Source organism: Liolophura sinensis, chromosome 5 (assembly GCF_032854445.1).
Source record: "Liolophura sinensis isolate JHLJ2023 chromosome 5, CUHK_Ljap_v2, whole genome shotgun sequence".
Taxonomy (NCBI): Eukaryota; Metazoa; Mollusca; class Polyplacophora; order Chitonida; family Chitonidae; genus Liolophura; species Liolophura sinensis.
Genome location: NC_088299.1, coordinates 4631174 through 4659160, shown reverse-complemented (window position 1 = coordinate 4659160; position 27987 = coordinate 4631174). Strand labels below are relative to the sequence as shown.

The 27987-nt window shown below is 37.6% G+C and overlaps 1 protein-coding gene across 2 annotated transcripts; it reads right to left on the bottom strand.

The window, feature by feature from the left end:
- Positions 1 to 152: 152 nt before the first annotated feature.
- LOC135466061 (AP-1 complex subunit gamma-1-like) lies at positions 153 to 27987 on the bottom strand. 2 transcript variants are annotated; one of them, XM_064743471.1, is made up of 24 exons: positions 27923 to 27987; positions 21578 to 21663; positions 19707 to 19911; positions 18821 to 18945; positions 17863 to 18004; positions 17431 to 17527; positions 16560 to 16636; positions 15906 to 15920; positions 13524 to 13619; positions 12863 to 12943; positions 12595 to 12693; positions 11730 to 11785; positions 11269 to 11382; positions 10913 to 11053; positions 10203 to 10257; positions 9471 to 9683; positions 8764 to 8891; positions 8326 to 8430; positions 7692 to 7839; positions 6494 to 6626; positions 5255 to 5341; positions 4155 to 4312; positions 3502 to 3600; positions 153 to 2743 (listed from the first exon to the last, which is right to left on the bottom strand). In XM_064743471.1, exons 2-24 carry the CDS (start codon positions 21586 to 21588, stop codon positions 2642 to 2644), a joined length of 2487 nt encoding a protein of 828 aa, XP_064599541.1. In that variant the 5' UTR covers positions 21589 to 21663; positions 27923 to 27987; the 3' UTR covers positions 153 to 2641. The 2 variants fall into 2 exon arrangements, with proteins under 2 accessions (XP_064599541.1, XP_064599542.1); XM_064743472.1 differs by lacking the exon at positions 15906 to 15920.

Here is a 27987-nt window from a genome sequence, read left to right as displayed (position 1 = left end):
GGCTCCTGGGTCATGGCACCGCTTTGACGTGCCAAGCCCCACGACCACGGAGGACCCCCCACATAGTAACACAAGTGTTAGGGCAGCAAGTGCCCAATACTGCATCAATAAGCACATTTCATTTAACAAATCATTTAACAAAACACTGGAAATTACACATAATTAGATTTATTGTCATAATTTCTCTTACAATAAACAACATAGATTATCCTTAATAGACCTTTAATGATTGTACTCCCTAACCTTCAAGCCAAACTTTGTTAAAACAGATCAAGGACAGCTATTAAATACACAACTATACACATAGCAAAGTCGGCTCTTCATAACTATGATTTTTGAAGCAATCGAGTTCAGAGGCAAGATACTCTGCTATACACAATAGTTATATACACCTAGAGTTGCTTCCCTTGCAGTGTTCGTTAATCTTTACAGGTTTTACATACTGTATGCGCTCACAGCTGTTGTACTACACTGAACAGTCTTTTGGGATGTGACTCTGCCACTGTCACAGTGTATAATGCAGTACATGTAAAGGCACACCCCGCATTTGTATAGTTTTTGATCAGGTATAAATTATGCACTTCCAAATGTAGGCAGTGTGCAGTCACACCACCTATGTACATGTACAGTAGTACAGACGAATCTCTTACTACCAAAGCAAATTTGCATCACCACTTTGTTTCACCAAAGGATAAGAGATAGCAGCTCCAACAGTTGGACGTGACTGGCTGGCTGGCAGATCTATCACAGCTTGCGTGAAAATCATTCACAATCAGAAAATAATAGCAACATGTAACAATACGGAATAATTATTACTTCTCCCCCTAGTGGTAACTTAAATACACCATGGTATTCATAGACACCACAATGGTAGGATCAACATGGTATTCGCACCATATCACGGGCAGATATATTTCACAAAATTAACCCTCATATTCTTTGGCACATGTTGTGCCGCTTTAGATAGTTACAGTTACACGTGTTCATTGATGTTGACAAAGTGGAAGGATATAAACACACGTACAGTGAATATCATATTTTACTTAACAGACATCCTGTATTATCAGTGATAAGGATTTCTCCCCGAATAATATAATACATGTATGTAATCAAATTTTTTCATAGGTGTTCGACACACCATCACCCACACCCCTAATTTCTTCATGCTTATGACTGAGGTAAAAATTCTGTTCATCAAGCACCTTCTCTACGATGCGTTTTTGTGTGGGGTGTAGGGCTTAGAAGCAATACAAAAGCATACACTGAACAGTATCAATAAAACCTTCAGCTTCCATATTTTTGAAACATGATTTAACGAGGCAGATTATTCATGCCTGTACTGAAGGGAAGTTAAACCAGCATTGGATTATCAAAAATCTTGTTTAACATGGTGCCGAGACTAACGTGAAGTTACACCAGAACATGGCTTAAAGCGGTATCTTGAAGCCTGTAATACCCTTAACAATGACGTGAAACCACTGGCTTCATCCATGGCAGTATACGTATGGACTGTGCCAATGCTATGAGGTATTCATCATAGCCTACATGTAGCTTGTTTTTTCAACCATTTTTTTGTTGTCCTTACACATGCACACATTTAAAAAAAAAAACAAATTTTTTTAACACATTAATTTTATATAAAACTAATGCCACTTTGTGCTTGAACAATATCTGTATAAATATCCCAACAAAAAGGGGTAAGCTTGCTTGAAACAATCAATTTGGGTCAATAAGAGGAATGGATATACACGTAGGTTTATATAAATGTCGCAATGCTGTGTTTGGGATCATCACGTGGATTTACAGGTAACATGCACTGTATTGGTTGTATAGCCAACTTAGCACTGTAACACAGAACTACACAAAACCTGTACTCAAATGCCCGGTGACCACACAGTTTATACACAATTATGATCATAGCTAGTGCAATAACCGCAAACTTTTGTTCTTTCTGTGATGAATGTCCAATGAGTACAAAGAAAACATACTGAGCAACGGGACAACTTCTTCTATGCAACTGTAGGAAAGTTTGGCATAGGAAGAGCAGGAAACATACCATCAACAACGTCGGCATGGTAAATCTGCAGTGTTGGGAATTGATTTATTAATGAACGACTTGCTGATTATTTTGATTCTGTATCAGACTGTTCGTCCAAGTTTAGCATGTAAAAATCTACATGCAGTGTGGGGAAATCAATAACTCTCAGTCTCCTTCCTTCACAGCCACTATATCAAGAACTGCACAAAGACAGCATTCCCAATGCCAATCCTGCTGGTTCACATGGTCAGGTTTGAATCAACGGCCGCTCCACACATCACTGTTCCTACCTTTATGCGAAGCCACTGATGCATGCACCCATCAAATATACACATACTTCCATTATTTAACATCAACACTTCGGTTGAACTGTACATTCTCATATATACACACACTTCAGAATAGAACTCTTTTTTTTTTTTCCATTATATAAATTAATGACAACACCATTGGTCTGTCCATCATGCAGATTTCCGTTCCACTCAACAATGATCTCCCTTGAATACTTTCTTCAATGTTCCCCGTCCTCTGATATCGTACAGTGCGTTAGTCTGCAATATTTCAACGCCCTGGACTGTTGGCAAAATAGTACTCTTGAAGTCTTTACTGCCACAATGTTGATGGGAAATTATTAACTTCTCCCTGTTCTGTAATGGTGTTTTGGTTCTGTTTGTAACTCATTCGTATCCTCATACGAATTGGTTGCTGAAAAACGAAGAAATTTGATCAGACACATTTTCTATAATGTCAACGCAGATGACATGGGAGTACATGCGTGTGGAGAGTCATTAACATGCATTCTGGAAGTATAGCTTTCACTATATGTCTACATATCCCTGACCAGTTTAAGCTGCAAGAATATTTTATTCGACTGCCAAACATTTGAAAGTCATGCTCAGGATAATACATGTAGCTATGTGGTCCATAACAAAAGAAAAACCACACCAAACTGGTTGTAAAAGGACAGAATGGCCTGTATCTTCAACTCCATCTATAACCTTTCTTAGTGAAGCCATGTACAAAGTTTCAATTCAATATGATGAATGATTTTGAAAAACAGAGTGCAAGACTTTCCAACAATGCAAAAGGAAGCAAAACCTGTTTAATCGAAAGCTGGTCTAAGGGTATACTCTTTGTGTGCTATTCTGTACTATGATTTAATTTTGCAAACATAGCAGGGTAACAGCAGAGAATGTGTTTTTCCATACATGTTCCTTGGAACTGATTTGTTCAGGTTATAAATCTTTCTCATGGTATCATGTTGCTACCCATTATGAACTAGGAGATAGGCAGTGAACCATGAACAGTACATCTTGAGTTTGGAACAACTTAGAAACTAAGAAAACAAAAAGATTTTTTCTAAGTTAGAATATCAAAAGACTAACTAATCTGAGCCAAAAATCAGCAAGTTTTTGTTTGAAAGTGAACTCGGCCCCACACACTTGCATGTGGCTCTTTCATACCTTCTGTGGGTTTTCCAGTCTAATAGCCTGTGTGACACTGCCCATGTTATTAGCAGGTAACATGTTTCCTGATGGGGACTGAAGAACCAGTTGGAATGACTGCAAACCAAAAAAAAAAACAATTAACTATTCAAGTAGGGATATGTTAAATGTGCCTCTAATTGTAGAGATTTACAGACGAGACAAGTTTGGAAATAAGCGGGAGAAAAAGAACCATGTCCTGAACCAAATATTATTCTGTGTTTACAAGCCCTACAAGTAATTTTTCACTTTACTGCCCAAAACAGAAGTATGTCAACTGGATTCTTCTCCACCAATGAGTGCATGTCTTGTAGAAATTTGGTAAACATGGCAACAAAAATTTAACAAACAGAGCACTTTTTTTTACAAGGAAATGGATGTACAAACTGACACATAGGCCAATTTTGCCAAAGGGTTATTAATACATCGCAGAGTGCAAATCGCAATTCGTGTTAATTAAATGCACTTGAACAGAATAGGAAAGTAAAGTTTACTTTTTGTGACCTTGCTGTTAATGAATCGAGAAAAAAAACAAAAAACAACAAAAAAAAAACAGACTGTGGTCCTCCAAATAATGATGATCAATTACATTTTTTCGGACAAGACATCATCAGTAGCTCCTGTGTGTTTACCTTAGGCACGGCAGCCTGGAATACAAAGTCTGATATTGGAGAGGAGGAGGAGTTTGAGGCGGACATGTTGATGGCAGTAACTCCGTTATCGATACGTTCACAGTTAAACTCTACCAGCACCCCATTCTTGTTGAAGGCAGTCAAGGACATGTTGTTAGCTGAAAACAAAATTATTCTGACATGGAAAAAAGTACAATACCAAAGACAGCTATTCAAAATAATACATTTAATGCCTGCAAGCCACATTTTAATACCACAAGTGCAATTATTACCTGCTTTCGGCAGACCTAGGTATTTACTCTTGTACTTTTATCAGTGACACAGATCACATTTGAGGCCTGGTGGTTAGCGTGCTTGCGCAGTACAATGACCAAGAAGCCCTTCACCAATGAATGCGATCACTGTGAGTTTGTGAAGGGGAGAGGAAGCTCATGCTGACTTCCCCTAAGGTCGAAAGCGTGAAGGTTTTCCAGAAACCTGCAAATGGTTTTCACCATTATGCTGGCTGTCATTGTATAGGTGAAATATCACTGAGTATGGCATAAAACAGCAATCAAATAAATACATAAATAGGGTAACACTTGGGACGCATACAATGGGTGACTCGAGGGTGAGTAGCACAGAATAGTCCAAACCTCAGTCTAACACATCGTTTTCTTCTGTGACATTGCAGCGCTTGGGTAGGCAGGTGTTTTATGAGGTAATTGATAACATGATAATTGTGATAAAGATAATTGTGATGTAATAAAGGAGAGGATAGAAGAGTTCATAGATTTTGACTGATCTGATAGAGGGGGGTGGGCATTTTACAAGTTCCCCATTGTTTTTTTACATCACTCCACTGACGGTCCCATTCCTACACTTGTACTGCTGAACAATTAGATAACCACACAAGTTTGAATAAAGCCTTCTCAAAGTCTTTCACATTGGAATATACACATGTATACCTTGGTTTTTTATTTGAAAACAAATCACCATTATCAAAGTTTACACGTCTAGTCAGTGCATGATTCACCTTGCCTTCCGGTTTCGCTTCAGCAAAAATAAGAACATACTAGGTTTCTGACTTCTTACGCATCTTCACAACATTCCAAACTTACTGGTGCCTCCATTTAGTTGATTAAATGCTGGTTGCGTAGCTGGGATGAGTCCACCCATCAAATTGTTCACTGGTGAAGGCGTGTTCACTGGAAAAAAAAAACCCCAAAAAACAAACTCAAATACAGAACCTGTACAGTGAAAAAGAAAAACTCAAGTGCAAATTCAGAATAGCTGCCACATCCCACAATTAAGATTTGTTAGCAAGGCTATCAGTTAGCTTTTCTCTGTCATTGTGCTTTACATGTCATCAATACCTGAGCTCAGTACATGCAGTACTTTTTAAGATACCATCCCTATCATTTATTTTAACAGTGATCTTAATACACAACACACGCAGTACTGAATTTTGTAATTTAAGGTCATTAATATGCACACAGCTCATCGACAATGGGACATTCCCCTGGTGTCACTGTGTGTGCAAAACCTGACTTAATACTTTTAATACTAATAAAGACATCACTCCTAACATTAACATTTCTTTCCCTGTTATTGGATGCCAATGCCGATATTCATGGTATGACATATTTATTTATTTGATTGGTGCTTAAAGCCATACTCAAGAATATTTCACTTATACAATGGCGACCAGCATTATGGGGGGTGGGGGGTGGAAAGAAACCGGGCACAGCCATCCGCAGGTTGCTGCAGACCTTGAAAAAACACCAGAGCAAATTCGAAATGACTGCCACATCAAACAAAATGATGATGTCTTTCAAATTTCACAAACTGGCCAACACAGTGACTTTTTGTCACAATTAAAGAACACGCCCCTAGGCTATTTCATGCTGCGGCTTTTCACCCTTTCGGTATTTTGAAATGGGCTTCTATTTACAAATAGCTACAGAATTACCTTGAATTACCTGTAACAGGATATCCTTCAGTCATCTGAGAGTAGAATGCCATTCCTTATACAATTTTTTTGTTACAGCTTTTCTCCAACATTACTTTTAGACGGATGTAGCTATTAGATTACCACCAACTTGAGCTAACATATCGACAGCAAATTGAGTTTGAGTTTGAACTTGACCATGAGAACAAACTGAATGTGAAAATTTCAGGCCTTCGCCAGATACCTGACAAACCTCCTAACTTAAGGCCGGACCTGATCCAGTGAGAACTGGATGTGAAAACGCGACCTTGTCGATCAAGAGAAGAACACTAGCCAGCTATTTAATCATCGGAGAAAGGCAAAACCCACTGAATCTTTTAAGCATATGTCATTAAACGAAGGAACATACCTGTATTAGTTGTACTGACATCCCCCAGGAGATCAAGCAAATCTGCAGCCCCACTCCCAGACTTGATTGGTTGACTTGTGGGAATAACTGGCGTTGAATTAGTGTCGCCTATTAAATCTAAAATACTCTGACTCTGAAATAGTAGGCAAAAGATAGTCATTTGTTGGCGGTACATCAATGAATTTATTCATGAGATCTTTAGGTTGCATAGATGCACATACATGTACGCATTTGCCCTTCAGCCAGTGCACCCAAAAAGTTTACCTGCGCACCCATTTAGTAAACTGGACTGGATTCCACACAGCTATTTCTGACTTAAGTCAAAAATTTAAAAACTCTTCACGATGCTCAGTTTTTAATACTGGAAGTTGAAATTTAGACATGTTTGTCTTTACATAACATTAATGAAGGGGACAAATTTCAAGTTTTGAAGCTCAAAAATAAGGCTTACGATCGTTTTTCAAAATTTGACTTCAGTCAGTAATGGTTTCGTTGGTATCGGACCCTGGTTCTTATCTTTCTTTGACTGTGTGCACTAACAAAATTTTCTCTAACTTAACACCTGAGTGACTATACCCGACAAGTACCTTTAATACACACCTGCTGATTTATTCCACAACAGCTCTGGACAATCCAGAAGGAATTGATATCAAGCACACGACAGCCATTGCTATGTCCCAATAACCAGAGGCACAGAACCATACAGCAATTACCCTACTTGTAACATCCATACAAACCGTATAACATCTTTTAAGATGAGAAGACGTCTCAAAATTAGGCAAAATGAGTAATTCAGTCATGCTTGCTCCTTACTATACATGAAGTATTAATCACATGTAATGATCTAAATTAAATAATCTGAATGATCTGAAATTCAAGGCTTTGTCTCTCAAAAACATCCCATTACAATCGTACATATCTCGACATCATTAAGAATATATTTGCTGTGGTAACCTCACCTGCCCTCCAAAGAAGGTTTTAAACCCTGAAGTTTTTGCTGGGCTTTTGATGGAACTTCTATTTTTATTTCTCCTCTTTTATTCATTACCCTGAATAAAATAAAACATTCCCTACCTACCTACGATAATTTTTTCTGTCAGACGAGTTATTTTAGAATGGCCTTTGAACAATTTTTTTCCCACGAGATGTTTGTCACATTCCACCCCCTAACTGACAGAGACTGGCAGTTTGCACTCACCTCTGTCTGTTGCGTATTCTGAACATTTCTGCTTTCCGTCTCCTCATCTCCTTCAATCAGATCCTCCTCCAAGCTTCCAGCATCTCCGTTAGAGAACACGTTCTTACTGCGGTTCTCAATCAGAGGCATGTGCTCTAACAAGGCAGACCTGAGACAGAAATCCTCAAAGTTTTACACAATGTCAAAAGGTGCATATTTCAGAGATCTCTGAATAAGTATGAGTGAAGGTTTTTGTCTTTACATTTTAGCTTTCTGTATACATTTATACGTCCTTCAAAAAAACTGTTTTCTAAAAAAGCAATCGAAGGGCATAAGTCAAAGATAGCACTTGGAAATTACAGCTTTTTGCATCAAGTTTTTCATGGTTTTACATCATAATTTTTTCTTCAAGAACTCATTCACCTTTTCCTGAAATTAATTTTTTCTACGGATTTCTGACATATTTTTGGGGTCTCCAGAACATCAAATCAAAGTCCCACAAAGTATTAGGACCTCTGTTTCCCTCTCCTTACATTCAATCCCTCTCCCTCCTTACTCCACTTTTCCTACTGAAACAACTTTTGAAGTATTTATGAGGGCAGTGAGTATGTTATTCTAATTTCTCTTTTCGTTACAGATAAAGGAATAAGGTTACCTCATGCCATCATATTTATGGAAGAGTGCCGTGTACTCGACAGCGCGCTGCTGTAATTCCACATCAACATGATGACCGTACACAGCAATGACTTTCTTTATCCGACTGTCAAATGGAGAAAAAGCTTTGTTAAGCCACGAAAAGTATACATTGTAAACCAGCTATTTAAAAGGTTCTTGACCATTACCATGCAACTGAGAACAATAATGTTTTCAGATAAATACACATCCACTTTGCAATAAAAGCCACAGAATAAGTCTGATATTTGGTGGCGGTTCAAGATTTTGCTTAAAAGATACAATCAAATACATACAATGTACAGTTTATATTCAGTTTCATTGAGACGTACGTTGAAGCTATCTTTACTTAAAAAGTAATGTGCACAGAAAAGTTTTTCATCACAAAAAATCTGCCTCTGTCTTGTGGATTCCTACTTACTCCTGAGTGCGTGTGAAACGAGAACTGAGTTTCATCAAGGCTGTAATAGCATATTCTTTTGTAACCACCAAGGAATTGTTGTTAGCTAGCACTTTTTCTAGTAGAGTAATGGCATCATCTTCTGTGACCTGAAAAAGATCAAGTGTAGGATTCATTCAGATTTGCTTTTCATCTGTAACTTAGGTAGGCGACACCAATTTTGTGTTTTATGGGTGGAGCCAATATCAAAAAAAAATAATCAAACAATGGAATATGTAACAATTCAGATTGGTAGGGCATTATGGCTGTTATTTATAAATGAAGAAGATTTATAAATAAGAGGACATTTTACAACATTTTAATGTTAAAATTTGAATTTCCAGTCCTAATAGTAAGTTGGCAGGATCTTATTTTTTTCTCTTGTACATGTGGAGCCTGATCTCTTAAAAACAGAACGTGAGGTTTAATTTTTTATTTTTTTGATCTTGGAGGAACTTTCACATCGAATGCACTGGCATGTATCGCAGAACATTTTTGTGTTTTGACAACTACTAGCAGGTTGGTTGTTCCTACACATGAACGGGACCAGAATTGAGGAACAGGTAAAGGAGAAGACTGAGGGTGTCTTTGTGTTTAAAAAATGTAATTGCGTTTGATAAAGCACCACACTCGTCACTATCTTCATCTATATACTGTGAGAAGGTACAGGTAAATGCTTGACCTCTAACCTCAATGGGTTCGTCCTCCTCGCACTGACCAGAGACCAGCAAGTCTCCATACTCGCCGATACACCAGGAGGCCACCTGGGTTAGTGGCTGCTGCATCATGTCTGCCTCTGTCACATGGAATATCTGCTGGGATGTGTATGCATGCAGGGACTTTGTCTCCGCAATCAACTGGATTAAGTTTGAAACTATGTCTCCACGAACGTAATTTCCTGCCTACAGAGAATAGGTGAGATGGTTCAATGTAAGCAGAATGTTATATTGTCCACACATTGTATTGCTTTTTATCTATATTGTGCTTTTCTTGAATTTATTTTTGGAACATATTTTAAAATATTAAATTTGAAAGCTAATTAAATGTATATTTATAAACTGAAAACAGAAATTTTTTTTTTTTTTTTTTTTTTGATTGGTGTTTTATCCCATACTCAAGAATATTTCAATTATATGACGGCGGCCAGCATTATGGTGGGTGGAAACCGGGCACAGCCTGGGGGGAAACCCATGACCATCTGCAGGTTGCTGGCAGACCTTCCCACTTAATTAGCACAGCTCATAAAAAGCAATGAAATTGTCATGTTACTATGTCAAGAAAGGAACTGGTCAATTTGTGAAAATATTAAATATTACACCAGACTATATATCACAATTGTTTCCAGTAGGTATGTTGACTACAGTCTCTTTCACACAAATTGCACACTGATGGTTGGAAGCAAAAGTTAAGTGATAACTTACTGTGGTTAACACCTTGATCACAGTGTCTATGTGCCATCTCTTTGTAGGGGAAAATCTGATAAAAGAATAAAATCACATCATCTGAAAATCCTGCCATCTTTGTTAATTTCTCATTCGTAAATTTTGTTTTTATCTTTGCTTTAAGTAGTATCTTGAATTGTGTTACAACAACCCATTTACAACATCTGTCTTAAAATAAGACAGTGAGTGCCCATGACAATATGCCCCATATGACAGCAAGTGGATGATATGACAATGAGTGCCTATGACAATGAGTGCCCATGACAGTGAGTGCCCATAACAATGTGCCACATATGACACCCAGTGGATAATAGGATGAGTGCCCATGACAATGTGCAGCATATGCCAATGAGTGAGTGATATGACAGTCAGTGGATGATAGGATTTATTTATTTATTTATTTGATTGGTGTTTTAGGCCGTACTCAAAAATATTTCACTTATACGACAGCGGCCAGTGTTATGGTGGGTGGAACCGGGCAGAGCCCGGGGGAAACCCACGACCACCCGCTGGTTGCTGACAGATCTTCCCACGTACGGCCGGAGAGGATGCCAGCATGAGCTGGACTTGCATGGATGATAGGACACTGAGTGCCCATGACAATGTGCAGCATATGCCAGTGAGTGAGTGATATAACAGCTAGTGGGTGATATGACAGAGAGTGAATGATGTCACAGTGAACTGCTCACCTATCAGCGGCCATTACAATGTTGGAGCAGCAATCAGCCTTGAACTCAGGGTCACACGTCTCAAGAAAGTGTAGAAGCTCTTTCATCATGCCTCGAACATTGTTTCCGTTCACCAGAGCAAAACACAGCTCCATGGCACGCCTACACAAAATCAAAATAGTTCATGTACTTCCAGTAACAACATGGTTAGACTTTTTACACAGGTACATTTAGTTTATACAAACTTTAACCAAGTCTTTTACTGATGATGGAAAAATTTCTCACTAAATATCAGATACAAAGGTGGACATATCTTCCAGTACCTTTTGAAATATAGCTAAAACATCTGGCAAACCTTTCCTTTAATTTCTACTTACTTTCGTATTGAAATATCTGGATCCTTCAAGCAGTCAACAATTGTACTCCTGTGTCGTTGGACAGCATTATGATCTGCTGATACCACCCTTAATAAAGTGTTCAAAGCTACATATCTGCAATGAGGGACAGAACAGTTTTACATGCTGAACAGGGCAAAATGACAACCAGATACAGTTTTACAAAAAATACTGTATCTTTGTATTTCTAACATTATTCTGGTACAAATTATTGTGTGTTACCAGGTACAGCACTTGACAGAAAAAAACAACAACAAAACAACATTTCACAAAACTGAAAATGAACCGCAGTATAGAATTCTTATAGAAGACAAACAAATAATGAAGAGTAGTGATTAATGAAACACTATTCAGTGATGCAGCAAAATGCAATCATATCAGACATAAAAAAGAGGGAAATATTTGACAGAGTAGTGCAATAGTAGATGCAAATATCCAAGTACCTGATGTTTTTGTCATTGTTCAACAAAAATCTTCCCAATATATTCACAGCAAGAACCTGAACAAAATCAAAAAGGGCAATGGGATGAAACCCGTAAAAATATATATCATGAGGATTATCAAACGCCAGCTACCTGCACTCCACTACTTTTCGTGCAATTTTGAGCAAGTACATGTAGCTGTTTTGTTTCATTTCAATTTCTGCTTTGTTGTTGGCTACTTTAACAACTTAGCCTGGAGCTCAAAAAGATAAAATTTATTTGATTGGAGATTAATGCCATGATCATCCGCAGGTTGCTACCAGACCTTCCCATGTAGGGCAAAAAGATAATATAAGCCCTGATAAATGAAAGTCTGTATATGATATTTATTTATTTGTTTATTTGATTTGTGTTTTATGCCATACTCAAGACTATTTCACTTATACGATGGCTGCCAGCATTATGGTGGGAGGAAACCAGGCAGAGCCCGGGGGAACCCCACAACCATCTGCAGGTTACTGGTAGACGTTTCCATGTACGACAAAAAGATAATATAAGCCCTGATAAATGAAAGTCTGTATATGATATTTATTTATTTGTTTATTTGATTTGTGTTTTATGCCGTACTCAAGACTATTTCACTTATACGATGGCTGCCAGCATTATGGTGGGAGGAAACCAGGCAGAGCCCGGGGGAACCCCACAACCATCCGCAGGTTACTGGTAGACGTTTCCATGTAAGACAAAAAGATAATATAAGCCCTGATATATGAAAGTCTGTATGTTACATTATATGCACATTTCAAATTATAATCCTTTACAAGTAAGGGCCATTACAATGTGAATCAATAATAATTGTAATGATAATAACTGTAACTAAACTTACCCTTAATCCAACCTCTGACTGGATACCCATTATAGTTAGCACTATCTCATACAAAATTGCATGTCCCACGTTTTTACTAGTATCAGTGTTTGTGGCTACCTACAAAGATAAGTAAAAACAACAGTATTAATGTTTATGCATTTACCTTAAGGGTATAATGAATAATGATCGGCATATACATACATACGTTTGGGTCTTTACATTACGGTCTTCCGGTTCAAACTGTTACTATACAGGAAACATATCATAGCAGTGAAGTGGTACAGACCTGTGCTAAAATGTCGTTCATTGTTTCACTAGCTTCTGCATCATGTTTACCTAGTAGTCTCAACAGGCGTAGAATCTTCACCTGTTGGTAAATTGAGAACATAAGGTTAACAAGAGTTTCTATCAATCATTTGCTCCTCCCACCATAATGCTGGTCACCGTCGAATAAGTGAAATATTCTTGAGTACGGTGTAGAACACCAATCAAATAAAGAAATATATTAATCATTGGCTATACATAACCAGTATAACAAGTGCAAATTTTGTCAGGTCAGTAAAGTATTTATTTATTTATTTATTTATTTGATTGGTGTTTTACGCAGTACTCAAGAATATTTCACTTAAACGCCTGCGGCCAGCATTATGGTGGGTGAAAACCGGGCAGAGCCCATGAGAAACCCATGACCATACACAGGTTGCTGAAAGACCTTCCCACGTAGAGAAAGGAGAGAAAGCCAGCATGAGCTGGACTTGAACTCACAGCAACTGCATTGGTGAGAGGCTCCTGGGTCATTACGCTGCGCTAGCGAGCTAACCAAATGAGCCATGGGGGCCCCTCAGTAAAGTAAAACAAGTACTTGTGCAACTGGCCTGGAATTTATGAACACTCTATACGCTAGTTCAGAGATAGAAATCAAACTGTATTTTTGAATTGGTGTTTACCTGCAAAAAAGGGTCACTGACTCCAGAGACATCATGTTCAGGGGAATATCCAGCCATTATCAAATTCTTTAAAATACGCACCAACTGAGGAACGAGCTGCGAAGAAAAAAGAATAAACAAAGAATTAACTACCTGTACTTATGTACTAATCTGTTCAATGCCAGAAGCAGACATTTTTTTTATGAATTATTTTTTTAATCATTACTTTTTTAAATTATTTTTTTTATACTTATCTTGTGAAAATATCTGTCTCTCACACGAGGAATCATTCATTAACATGCCTAAAATCTAAATGCAATCAAGGTTAAACATGTCAAATATTGGTAGATCATAGCCATAACAGTACAACATATACAAGTTTCAAAACTGACAAGGGAAGCAGTTCTCAAGAAACAAGTCAAAACTGATGAGACAGTTGAGGTGTTTTCTGTAAAAGAACAGGCAAGGAAAGCCCCAACCCAGCTTATGCCAAGCGAAGTGCAGCACCGAGAATTCTGGAAATGGTCAAATTTGAATGTGTGTCCGTATGCCCAGCACATGAATTCTTAGTAAAAACGAGTGTAAAAATAACAACATTGACTTTAGCCTTGCCTTAGAATCAGTGCAATAAGGTCAAAGGTGTACAACCCACCCTTAGTTTGATGCCAGTTCACGACCACCAGAACCACCAACACAAAGAACAGATGGGCCTTGCCAGACTACAGTATTCTTTATTATATGTATTCTTTAAGTTCAGTGTAGCCAAGCATTTTAGACACAACTCGCACAAAACATCACATTACTAATGGGTTTAGACTACATCATTAACATGGCGTAGGGGCATGGTTAGTTCTTTCTACTCATTTGCAATTTGGTGGTCAGTCTGTAAGGCATTACATAAAGCAAAAGCATATTTGATGTATATTCAATATTTGGACAAAATTGTATTTGTCAACTTCAGAATGTGATCAACACTGGTGGGGGAGTATGCGTTTGGTGGAGTGGGGTGGAGATGCGGGGGGGGGGGGGGGGGGGGAGGAATAGTTTTCTCCACACACCTATACTGTACATGTCCTGTTAAACTGTACAATGTGTAGATACTCTACGAGGTTAAAATGACTGTTTATCAGACATCAGGTGTTTTTTCCATCAAGATTTCACATCAATAATGCCCCTAATGAGGGTTCCTAAAGCTCTTCAGGGGGCTCCACCGGTTTGTTCTATTACCTGGCTGAAATAGGACCCCAAGATCCCTGGTCACAGGACCCTTTTTGCACTATGTTCTTCTGCATTATTACATCCCAATAGCAACCAAATATAAAAGTGGATCGAGGAACAAGGTGTTCGAGATTGTGTAATCATGTTTATGAAGGGACACAGTGAGGACAAAACCCACGGGCCTGAAGTAAAGATTTCTGATAAATACAAACGTTGATTTTATGTGTACTACACAGATGACAATAGTTTAAAACAAGAGAAACTTATTGGCTAACAATGACTGGCTTCGTTTGGGGTATTAAGCTACGACCTGAGTGATTTTAGAGCTTATTTTGATGGGGTTTGACAGTAGGAAGTAACAAAATGATTAGCCCGCATGCACTGAAAGCGTTTGTGTACACTGGAGCACATAATGTCCAGATCATTGCTCAGTGACTGTAGTGTACAGTTGTCTGGTTCTAAGTTCATAATGGCATACTGACTGTGCGTGACTGGATCATATAATCACCTTATTTTGAAACGGAATTATCTGATATAAGTAACTGGCTATGAAATGAAAAAAATAAATTTGGATGGCAAAAGATGGAATTCATATGTCTCAAGAAGCAATTCAAGAAGTAGTTCACAGCTGATTACTTGTGAGGAGACTATGGCACTTGCTCAGACATTGTCATGTTACATTAAAAAATAAATAATTGTTAACATATAGGTAAAATAATTGATAACTATGACTATAAAAAAAACATACTTTTTTTCTGGCAAACATTCACAGGGTGGATTTCACACAAAAAATATCTGACTTCAGTTTGAGTTAGAAACGAATACTTCTGAACAGTTTATTAGTAACTGATTTTTATATTTGCTACATATCAACCAAAGCAGAAATATTTCTGTGGAACTGGCTTCTGTAAAATCAAAAGGAACTACCCAAATACATATGTAGCCAAACATCTGCATTTTTTATATTTAAAAATTATGAATAACGCATTTTTGAAATTCACATATACTGAGCTTTCCAAAAACATATAGTTTGTCTTGTTTCTATTGATTTTAAAAATCGTTTCAGTATGCTACCGTAATACACGCTGCCTTCATCCTATTTAACCCAGTAGTTGCTAGACCCAGGTTTTAATGTGTAGCTGTTTAGCAAAGTGAAGTGGTAACAAAAGCATATCAGAAACGTACCGTTTTAGAGTGCTCCTATGAGAAACAGCAAACAGAAAATGTGACATTACACTTTTAGATTTGGGTCAATGTCTATTTTCCACAAATCCTGATTAGCTTACAGCTAGAAAAAACAACCAACAAATAATCTGACACTCAAACTCAAGTGAGTGATTTGCTTAAACTGTATCCCACAAATGAGTGTTTTCTTTATTAACACCAGGTGAAGGACGTAACGTACTCAACTGAGAAATTTTAAAGTTTACCCCGAGACATTCCTACAAAACACTTGCCCTTTATCGCATTACCTTGGTCCCAAGGTATAGAAACAGCAAAAACATTGAGACAGTCAAAATTTACATACAATATTGTTTTGTTGAACAGTTTGTTGTTTCTGATGTATTTTGGAATTGTTTTGTTGAACAGTTTGTTGTTTCTGATGTATTTTGGAACATTTTTATTTTACAAGTTATGCTACTAGATGACACACGTCCAGGTCCAGTTGATGCCAGGTAATGTAGATTATGCTGTATCTTCTACCCTAAGGTGGCAACCGAAAGCCTCACTGTACATTTTTTTGGGAGAACTCAATAGATGGTTTGGACATACACGTGGCTTTAATGCCAATCCCATTTACTTAGGCGATAATACTTTTAATTATGTAGAAGATCTTACCTTTTTGAAATGGCTCAGGGTGTCTGGACTTTTCTCGCACATTTCAATGATCAGGCAAACAGCTGTGAGTAGCACACCTGAAAAACGGCCAAGGGAGGCAACTTAAAGGAAGGGAGATAATCATGATGTGATTAAACAGTGATAAACCTACTGCCTTTATTAAGATCATATATCTGCCCTCGCTTTTTGAGCAAGGAAGGTTTAAGAAGTCAGCCAATTTTAGTAACTTCTCTGAACTATTTAAAGAAAGCCCCATGACACAATGATTATCGTAACTTTCAATCAAAAGGAGTTGAAATTTCTTCTTCCAGTTGACATTTATTGGCAAAATGATAAGGTTTGGCCATTTTGATGCATTTATTTTTATTTGATTGGTGTTTTACGCCGTACGCAAAAATATTTCACTTATAAGAAGGAGGCCAGCATTATGGTGGGTGGAAACCGGGCAGAGCCCGGGCGAGAGTCACAACCATCTGCAGGCTGCTGCTGACCTTCCCACATATGGCCGGAGAGGAAGCCAGCATGTGCTGGACTTGATCTCACAGCGACTGCATTGATGAGAGGCTCCTGGGTCACTATTCTCTGTTAGCGTGCTAACCAACTGAGCCACGGAGGCCCCCATTTTGATGTCAGATTAGGTATTTTTGAAAATCATGATTTCTCTTTAAATCAGCTGAATATTCTCATCCATGATTACTGTATGTATCAAAGAACAGAACACCATGATTACTGTATGTATCAAAGCACAGAACCCTTATAATGACACTCAGCTTTCTTTTCCATCGTTTGTTGGAAGTCACTACTGAATTGGGACTTGTATACTAAGTATGATCCCCATATGAACAGCAGATATCTGCCATAGCTTACTGACCGTGGTTTTTCTCATTGAGCAGTGTCCTGGTGGCTGGGATGTACATCTCCATCAGGTCGGGGACTTTGCGGATTATTCTGAAGGCTGCCAAAGCAGACTGGCAAAAACAGAAAGATGGAAAAATGCTTAGTCTTAATATACAGTATTAACACGGATTTCACTATCTTTCCGAAAATAAGCCCATCCTGGAAAAGAAGCCAGCTACATTTCAGGTAATTAAATGAACTTAAATAGTTGGGTTGATATCTTACATCAAAAAAGTACATTTCAGCACCAAATGTACAGATGCAAATTTGAAGTCAAATATAGTATATCACTTCCAAATGTAGATTAGTACTGACTACTGAAGTACATGTAGTTACCACAAGTAAAACTATTACGACCTTAATGTCATACAACTCATTTACAAGAGAAGCATCTATATTTACTCACCTTTTTCTTGATATAGGCATTTGAGGACTTTATAAGTTTTTCCACCTCTCCGGCTAAATCCCTGCTCATTTCCACTGAACAGATAGATCCTAGAGTACAGAGTGCCAAGCTCTGGATATACTGGGTTTGATGAGTTAGGTCACTGTGGAGGGAAACAAACACACACAAAAATATAAAAAAGTCACTGACAAACAAGACGCTGGTCCTCCTCAGTACGGTATACGATGGTCCTTCTGATAAATAAAGGAAAATGTGATGATTTCTGCAATATATTTTCAATTAAATGTATAGCAGATTAGAAGCCATACTGCCATGACTGTTTTTATAAACGTAGGTAGTCAGAGACGAAGGAATTACATGTTGATAAAGCACAGGCCAGTTGGATCAGTGCATGCCTAAATCTACTGACTCAATCCAAATTCCACTAGCCTGGTGCCAATGGACAAGTGTTGAGCTTTGGCTCACCACAATGGGGATGGCCGATTGACTGATACTTCAGAATGATGCTCTTTTGTGGCTATAACCACCATGTTATATACCCCTGCTGTTTCATCGATATACATTCTAAAATCATCACATATACAAACCATGTAGAACGCATTAATCTCAACTAATTTGACTGGCGTTTTAATTTATTTACTTATTTATTTATTCATCCATTCGGTTGGTGTTTCACGCTGTACTCAAGAATATATAACGCCAGCCAGCATCATTGTGGGAGGAAACTCGGAAGAGCCAAGAAGGGGAAACTGTGAAAAGCCAAGAAGAGGAACCCCACTACCACCCACAGGTTGCTGACAATCCTTCCCACATATGGAAGGAGAGGAAGCCCGCGAAAGCTGAAGCTGAACTCAGAACAATCACATTGGTGACAGGCTCCTGAGCCACTGCCCCATGCTGGCCCACAAACCACTCTGCCATGCAGATCCCCGACTGGTGTTTTAAGCAGACAACTTACTTCTTGAGGGAATTTGTAACCAACAAGTGGACATCTTGTCTCTCGTCCAGCAACAACATGGCACCAAGGTAACCAATTCTCTTGTCCGTGAAGCGAGGAGAGGCAATTAACTTCAGGCACTCCAGCTGAATAAGGGATAACAAAACATGTCCTGGATTAACACTCAGGCACATCTGTACCTCTGTTCACAGAACAAAACTTAACTACGTCTTATTTTGTCATGAGCAATATTTTAGACCTTGGCTGATCATGCTTTCTGTTTAGCACAAATAATCACACCCTACATAATTTTCACTACATTATTATTCATTTACATGGTTCTGTAATTTCGTGAAAACATTGAACAAGAAAATCAGTCATAACCCATTATAAAGGCCTCTACAGAGACCAAAAAATAAGCACATCAAGCAGTACCACAGACAAAAACATTCTCACAAGACAGAGAAATTAAAACAGTTGGACTCAATGTTGTCACATATTATATCAATGTGGGTAAAACTGTCACAAAATGTCACACGATAATTTGCTTGCTACTTTTTGTCAAGGTATCGAGATCCCTGACATAAACAGCATGATGATCAGGACAACCAAATTCAAACTGATAGCCATTTCTGATCTTTCAGTGAACTTGTATGCATGACCTGAGGACCTAATTGTAAATCCATTTTTAATTTGTACATCAACCTTGCTTGTTAATTACTCTTTAACCTTGCTTGTAAAAAAAAAAGAGAGATACTTTTGAAGTTTTTTAAACTGTGGAATAAAATTACTGAACTACATGTAAGAGTAGTGAACTGACCAATGAGATGGGACATCAAGCTACCATAGACCCCATTGGTCTGGGGTCTTTACCTGACAAAACCTGAAGCTAGTCAAGAACTCTTACCTGTCCAAAATGAGCAGGATAGCCTAGCATGTGAATGTAGAGTAATTTGGCCACATTACGACACCGATATGTGTTGTCTTCATCTCTGAATGAATCTCGGATGGCCGCGCATTCCTTCTGGACCACGCCTCGCTCGTCTGCAGCAGTGCGGGCTGAGCGTATCTCACGAATGAGATCCCTCAGTCTCTTGGGAGTTGGCATGATACTGAAATGACACAAAAACTATATGATTCCCTAATCATAAATTCAGATGTATTAGTTTATAAACATACATAAATCCATGTGCTTCTTTAATCAGCAGGTGGCTTCTCAGCTAAGTATATGTAAATGAAGATTTCTTATTCACCTGTATTTTACATCTCTGTCACACTCTTTGTACAACAAGTAGAATCAACTAATACATGCATACAGTATGTGTGGAAATCGATTGTTACAAACATCTACCAAAAACTTTGTATTTGTTAGCAGACAACACACAAAGGACAGGTAATCAGTTACGATATGAAAATGTGATTTAATTTTCAGCCAGAAGCAATCATATGGACAACAGAGCCAGCCATTTCAGTTATTTTACACATACATAAAAAAAAATAAATAAAAAAACACAAATCATGTATCATATTCTGCATGTACATCTAAGACTTTTAACCTGATTAACTTGTCTTTTCTGCTCTTGTATTGTTTTGGAGCAGGTATTATTTTTCAAAATTTTACCATTTCTATACTAGATACAGTATGAGCTAATGGAAAAACTAACCTGACCTTGTTCCTATCGTTCGTATCGATATTGTTCGTTCCTATATTTGATTGATTGGTTTATATAAGGAGGAAAACTGAATGCTGAAATATACGTGCTTTCACCACTGTGTACATATGCATGCATGGACAAAACCTCCTGATTTCAAGCTATGACTGAACAAGCAAGTTTGTGCTACATGTATATTTATTTATTTATTTATTTAATCGGTGTTTTGTGCCGAACTCAAGAATATTTCACTTACCCTAACTGCAATTTAATTGCAATTTATTCACATTTTTAATTTGATTTTGGAGACAAAGCTACATGGGTTGGATTGGCCAGCTTCAGGGCTGCTAAAAAGTATAATTTTATCAGTCAACACAGAATACTGCCTTCAGAATATGCTTGAATGAACACCTTGCAAACATGCAAGGGACAATGACATTACCACATGTATACACCTCTCATTCATTACAACACTGCTGATGGGAGACGAATCTGCCTATCATGTAATAACTGGTATGCATTGTACAAAGTTTCTTATCAAAACACAGCCTGTGGCTTGTACAAACAGAGCAAAGATTGCTGCTGGATGTTAATTGTAAGCCAAATCGGTGTGATAACGAATACATGTAATTAAATGTTCTTGATAATGAAACCTCTCAGTGCAAAGAATCTAAAGGTGTTTTCTTCACCGAAACTTTCAAAACTAAAGTATGTACAGATGAGTGGGACTACATCTTTGTGGATACATGTAAATTTGAATGAACACTTTTGTGATCATGTGTTGTGTTGTGTATTGAAGTATGCAAGAACAAAAAAAGACATGCAATTACTGTATACTGGTACTTGAAATCACTTTAATACTTTTTCAGTTTTAGCAATTGCCCCTCCATTATTTCATCTAAAATCACCTGGTTTAGCAAAAACTTTATATTTCAAGGAAACGGAGGGAAAATTCAATTCATAGTGGTCATACCATGACATCTTCATATACACATACATGTATGAAACAAATCAAAACACAAATTCCATTATAATTATGTGGCTATTATATACAAAGCCTGTCTGATTTCCATATGATTGCGCTGCTTCACTCAGATTATGAAGTATGTCTGTGATTGTGACTAACCCCAGAATCATGGTACTTGAGCCTTATGAGGGAAGAAGTGCTGTGACAACTATATCTGGGAATCCTCTAGCCCCTGACTGTGGTATCTGAACAATTAAAACAAGGGGAAAACAACTCACTGAGAACAGATAACGAGACATGAAGACATTAGAAGTGGTGCAGGAATGATTCACACGGTGAGAAAAAGTAAGTCTAATGTTAGTTCACAAATGAAAATGTGGACTTTAATAATGTTAATGTTAGAATGTTAGTTTGTGTGTTAGATTGTGCAAACAACTGGGGTTAGTACTGTACTGCTATGCATGGCAAGCATAACAGTTCATGTCTAGGCTTCACGCGGTGGAGATAAGCACATTAGGGAAAACAACCCAAAACTCAGAAGTGTGCAGTCTAAATTAATGCTGAATATAAAAAAAACTAGAAACATTAGTTCTAAGAGTGAGGCAGAATAAACTAATATAGCCTTCTTATTTGCATCTCCCTCACTACCACGGTGACGTTAGGAGACAAACCTGTAGCTGTAAGTAGTGCACGTTTCATGTACATGAAGTGACCACTGAGAGCCTGTGACATAGTAATGTATGTACATGTATAGGAATGAACACAGTATGATGCTGGAGGTTACATTATGATGGTTTATAGCCAAATCAGCATAATATCTAGATAATCATCAAATGATTGCATGCTACAAAACCAAGTCTCTAGGTGCAAGGATACAAACTCTGCACAGTTTTCCTCGCTGAAATTTTTTGAACTATGCACAGATATGTTCAACAAATTTATGAAAACTTAGGGCATTTATGACTTTGTTATATCACATTTTATATTTTATGTTATATTGCAAAAGTGTTGGAAACTAGTATGCATCTTACATGCATACACAGTGTGAATTTAACATTAACCAAATACATATCTGCATGGTACCAGTACGCTAGAAAGTTTTTCAGGTTTCTTTAAACTCTAAAAATCGAAGAAGGCATCACTAAATAGACCACTTAAAACTATATATAAATATATTTTCAGTGATTTTTTTGTGAAAAGTGTTAAAGGGCCCCAACATTTGAATGTAAAGGTGGGCTTTACGGACCATTCTATCAGAGGTTAGGAAATCTGACGTCACAGGTAGTTTTTTCAACTCTAATCATGACACTGACTGTTGGAATAACTCCATGAGCTAAAGATTGCTGAAATAATATTCCCAAAAAATTCTTCCTGCGGGTAGACAGGAAAAATTGGCAATGTGACATTAGAGTTCCTAGATACAGTCAGTATGGCTCATAAAGCCCACCATAGCTTTCAAATATTTGAATGCCTTTCAATACTCTTCAAAAAATCTAAAAAATAAATGAAAGTATTTTTACTTGTAGTTTTCAGTCGCCTGTATAAAGAGCCGTACTTCATATTTTAACTTTCTTTTACTGTAAATTTTGCAAGGAGATTCATGACTAAGTCAATGCAATAAAGCTATGTCAAAGTTCAACTGCAAAGTTTCTTTACTTGGATGTTAAACCTCATAGCAGATCTCTTTTGATCACATCACGCTCCATACGTGGATATGTATCTTGTGTGATGTCTCAGTGGAACACCATGTTAAATTCAAGTTTTAAAAGCTATTGATTACCTATACTTCATTTCTGGTCCCTGCACCATTCCAATTTGACTGGCATACAACACGTTGTCGGATAGATTGACCCATGTAATGACATAGAGTGCACTACCCTAATTCCTCAACGTTTTTGCATGTGACAGAGCAACTTTCAGTGCAATTTCAGCACATTTTAAATTTAATTTTGGAGACAGAACTACATTGGCTGGATTGACCAATTTCTGGGCTTTGCCAGAAGAATAATTTTATCAGTCTACACAGAATAATGCCTTCAGAATATGCTGGAAACAACACGGTGCGAACATGTGAAAGGGTAAGAGAATACAGTATTTGATTCGTGTTTTACATGTACAGTAAGTCATTCTCACAACGATTTTACCAAGGTACATGTAAGACCAAATAAAACCCATCAGACAAACCCCTTAACCACAGAGCTGCTGACAGTAGTTGGATTTGAACATAAGACCCCACTAATCAAGAGTCAGGCCCTTACAGCACTGGACCATGAAACCTAATTCTTGTTGAAGCAATTACATGCACATGACAAATTCATGAACAATATACATGTACTTGTTGTCACAGATGCATGTGTGTGATGAGTGAGCAAGAGAGGATGCTCCTTGGCTGTACATGTAGCTCAAGTAGCTACATGTCAGAAATGTACAATGCATCCATGTTATTGACCTTTCTCATCTGTACCTGAGTTATTATTATTATCATTACAGAAAGAGAACCAGGAAGCATTTAAGTGAGTAGTTTTAACAGCCCTTTTCCTGCAAGCATATACAACTGATCCATATCTGGCTGAAATAAACTAGGTTTATAGGTTTTTTTTTCTGTGCTTATATTGTTATGAAGAAGCCTACACCATGTTGCTAGTAGCAATTGCATATAAGCGATTACCAGTCATTCCTGGATAGTGCAGATCTCAAAATACAAAACTGTTAGATATGGAATAAGCAATCTTCAAACGTGTCAAGAATGATTATAAGGTGCAAAGTTTTAAGAACAAGAAAGTGTATACTGTAGAAAATAAGCAAACTGAAATAACAGAAGAGAATAATGCATCTAGATATATACAGCATAACTGTAGGCGAGAGAATAGCAGAGGGCAGTAATGGAATACCTCATGTAATGACAGTCATGTAACTTCTGAAATAAATGGATGCCATGCACATTAGAGGGGTTTCCCAGCATATCATACATAAACTGCCATACATGACATTTATTAGCTTGACAAAAATAAACCTTAATGTAAATTTGCCTTCATGGGGTACACCCATACCTTTTTTTTGTGAACATTTGCATGAAAAACGAACAAATTTCAAAATAACAAGTGGCCACAAAAGAAAATTCAAGCTTTGAAAAATCAAAAGATGCTGGTTCACAAAACTTTCCAGAGTAACAGGGTAAAACAGCTGTCCTATGGAAACACAATACATCAGAGCCTCTCGAGGAGAAAAATACCTGTGAAATAATATCCAGTTTGAACTGATTCATCTTTAATAAACATGGTCACAAACTACATGTAAGTGAAATTCTTTTGAATGTAACTTTTTATCTATTAAAGAGGTACAAAACACAATTCACCTTTTTTGTGATAGTTATATCTTGACTACACACTGTGAACCAATATCTTGGTGGAAAACAGAGTATATCAGATGACAAAGACATTTGAGTGAGTGAGTAGTGAGTGCTTGGGGTTTAATGTTGTACTTAACAATTTTTCAGTCATACGACGACAAAGGAATACTTAGAGTGCATGTAATGTGCCTCCTTGTTGCAGGACGGATTTCCACTGCTCTTTTATCTAGTGCTGCTTCACTGAGACGCCTTACCGAAGGCAAGTAAGCCACCCCTTCCGAGCCATTATACTGATATGGGTCAACCAGTCGTTGCACTGTCCCCTTCATGTTGAACACCAAGTGAACAAGCTACAACTTCCCCTTTTAAGGTCTTAGGTGTGACTCATTCTAGGATTGACCCTGGATCTACCTCTCCTGCAGCAGACACTCTACCACCTGTGTTATCGGCGTCAGTCAAAGACATTTTTGACAGGTGACATTCTTATTTGTATATAAAAACTGAGCTCATGCAAAACCTGTATACTGTTGGTTAAGCAACGATTAGTAATAAATATTACCAATATGTCAAACACGGCATTCAACGACAAGTCAAGTTAGGCATTTTAAACTGAATACATGAAAGGTAAATTTTTACATGTTAATCTTATTAGTACTGGTAGCTTTATTATGTGAAAGTAACACGATGCCCTTTCTTTCACTTTGCTAATTTAATAAATTAATGGCATATTAGAGCTTTAATGTGATTCTAGGAGAAGAAGGTCAAAAGTGGTGAAAATTCAATGAGCTGAAACAGAAATATCTCATCATTGAATCGTTGATTAGTCCAAATATGTAACCGGCAGTGATGTTTTCAGATGACCAAGCTAAAATATGAGTCAAAAACTTGTATAATATACAGATTCCATGCAGGGGTAAAATCTTGCTCATTTTTTCCAAATATATACGCATTCCATAACTTTATCAAGCAATAAAAATTACCACTCACATGAAAATTGTTTTGGCAAAGAAGAGGAAAGAAAAATGGTTGATCTCCAACCAGTCAAATTCGAGATCAAGGCTGTATACAACAAAGACATATCTCTGTAATCGATAGTGCTGTTAGTTTATACAACATAGCATCTCCTCATACAAATAAACCTAAAAGTTTTCAGGCGTTAAAATCCAGTATTTAACTACTTTGTAATTCTTGCAGAATCCAAAATGTGTTTTTTGCCTCTTTGGTCATACCTGTAAAAGTACATGTAAACTTAACTTTGGAACTTCATAATGCAACCTCAGACTAAATTCTTAGGACTGTGCGAAGGATACGTGATGGGACAGAATTCAAACTAGATTACAACATATAATGGTGCGAATCCAGCATGTTTTCAGTAACAAAAAAAAATCAAAACCTTCACTTCTGAATTATATTCCTTTCTTTTAGTAGCAATATGCACATTGTCAATACTATTTTTTATGTAACATTTGTAAATGTTTTACAGTCAGACTGATTTATTCCTGGCAATATCCAATTAAATTAAAGAACAGCATTTGTCTGCGAGCGATTATAACCGAGATTTGTCACTTCAGTCCAGCTCTGACATCAACTAAAACTGAAAGGAGGCCAACTTGTGGAATACTACATATTCCTGAACTCATTACCATTCATTAGCTGTCCATGACAGAGGGGAAATCCACATCCATCTGCACGTTGCTGGCAGACCTTCCTGCACATTACCATTCAGGACTTTTTAATTACATTTAGTGGTTTCTCATGGCCATTTAAAAATGGTTCAAATATTTTTCGCCTAATCACCAAATAATTATAATACTGTAAATATTGCCTGAGTGGGAATGTGAAAAAAATGCAATTAACATTGACATTAGTAGTCCCGAGATTGTGTTCACATTAGATATGACGAATTTTTCAAAACCCTACCTCAGAATGCACTCCATTCAAAAAATCTGATGCAAATGACAGGGAGTTTGTCATGACGTTTGAGATTATTTTTTAGGCCGTGTGGCCCTGACATTCCTTGATAATGCTCAAAATCACCTGCTATAATGAGATCCTGCATCCTAGACATACTCGACAAGGGCAGGTAACTGTATCAGGTTTTTAAATGAATGGGCCTGGCGTTCTGATGTTGGTTTGGGGCTAGTTTGAATTTTCTGACTAGAATTTGCAGCAGATATTGTGGTAAGCTTGGCAACATGGTGGAGTTGTAGTCAGAAGTCTGCAATGAATCATAACACTAACTCTGGACGAGGAGAGAATGACTGTAAGTGCTTGAATGTAGGTGAAATAAGAAGATAAGATGGGTAATTTAGCATTAGCAATGTTGTTTGGAAACTTACCAATTTTAAATGGATCGACTGCAGCATGCCATCAGGCTTATCACAATATCTGCTGCAAGTTCTAGTCAGAAAATTCAAACTAGTTTGGGGCCAGTTTGATTGACAAAACAAAATTTCCCCAAACCTGTCAGAGCAATTTCGGACTATGACATTTGACACCGGGGTCCAGTACCACAAAACAGCCTACAACATGTTTTTATGGTACATTTGTTATACCATGTTTTGTGCGTCACTATTACCATGCCATTGTCCTACAAGCAACATTATGTTTTTTTAATGAAGCCGTTAACATCACCATTCCGTGATTCTGATCAACACATGTGACTCAGTGATTAAAAAATTGGTTAGGTGTCATAAATGAGTTGCCTGATTGTAAAACTATCCTTGTCTGCTACAGCAGACTGTCATCCTTTTTCACCCCACCCCCAAAATTGCTAGCCATGCAGCCCTTTGCTGTCGACAAACAGATCTTATCTCACATTTGTTGACATATTTACAACTTGATGAATACTTCCCTTAAACAAAGAGGCATTCTGTTCTTCGACTTGCACCTTGTCTGACATTTACGGGCTAATAAGACTTAGCAATTGCACGATTTTACAAAGACAAAGATAGATTTAACTTGGTGACAGACAAGACCCGGAAAAGCATCCCCTGCCATTTGATCCACAGAGACCAGCCCGCAGCAGGTGCAGCCAGGTAGGGTCATACGCCGCCGGAACACCTCTGCAAACATACAACAGCCCTGCCCAATCATAAATCTAAGGGCACAAATAACAAACCAATGCGTTTCCCTTGCACATTTTGTCAACAAACCTTTTGAGTTTCGCCGGGTAGATCACAAATTTCCAGCTCTATCACATCACTCTCATCAAAAATGG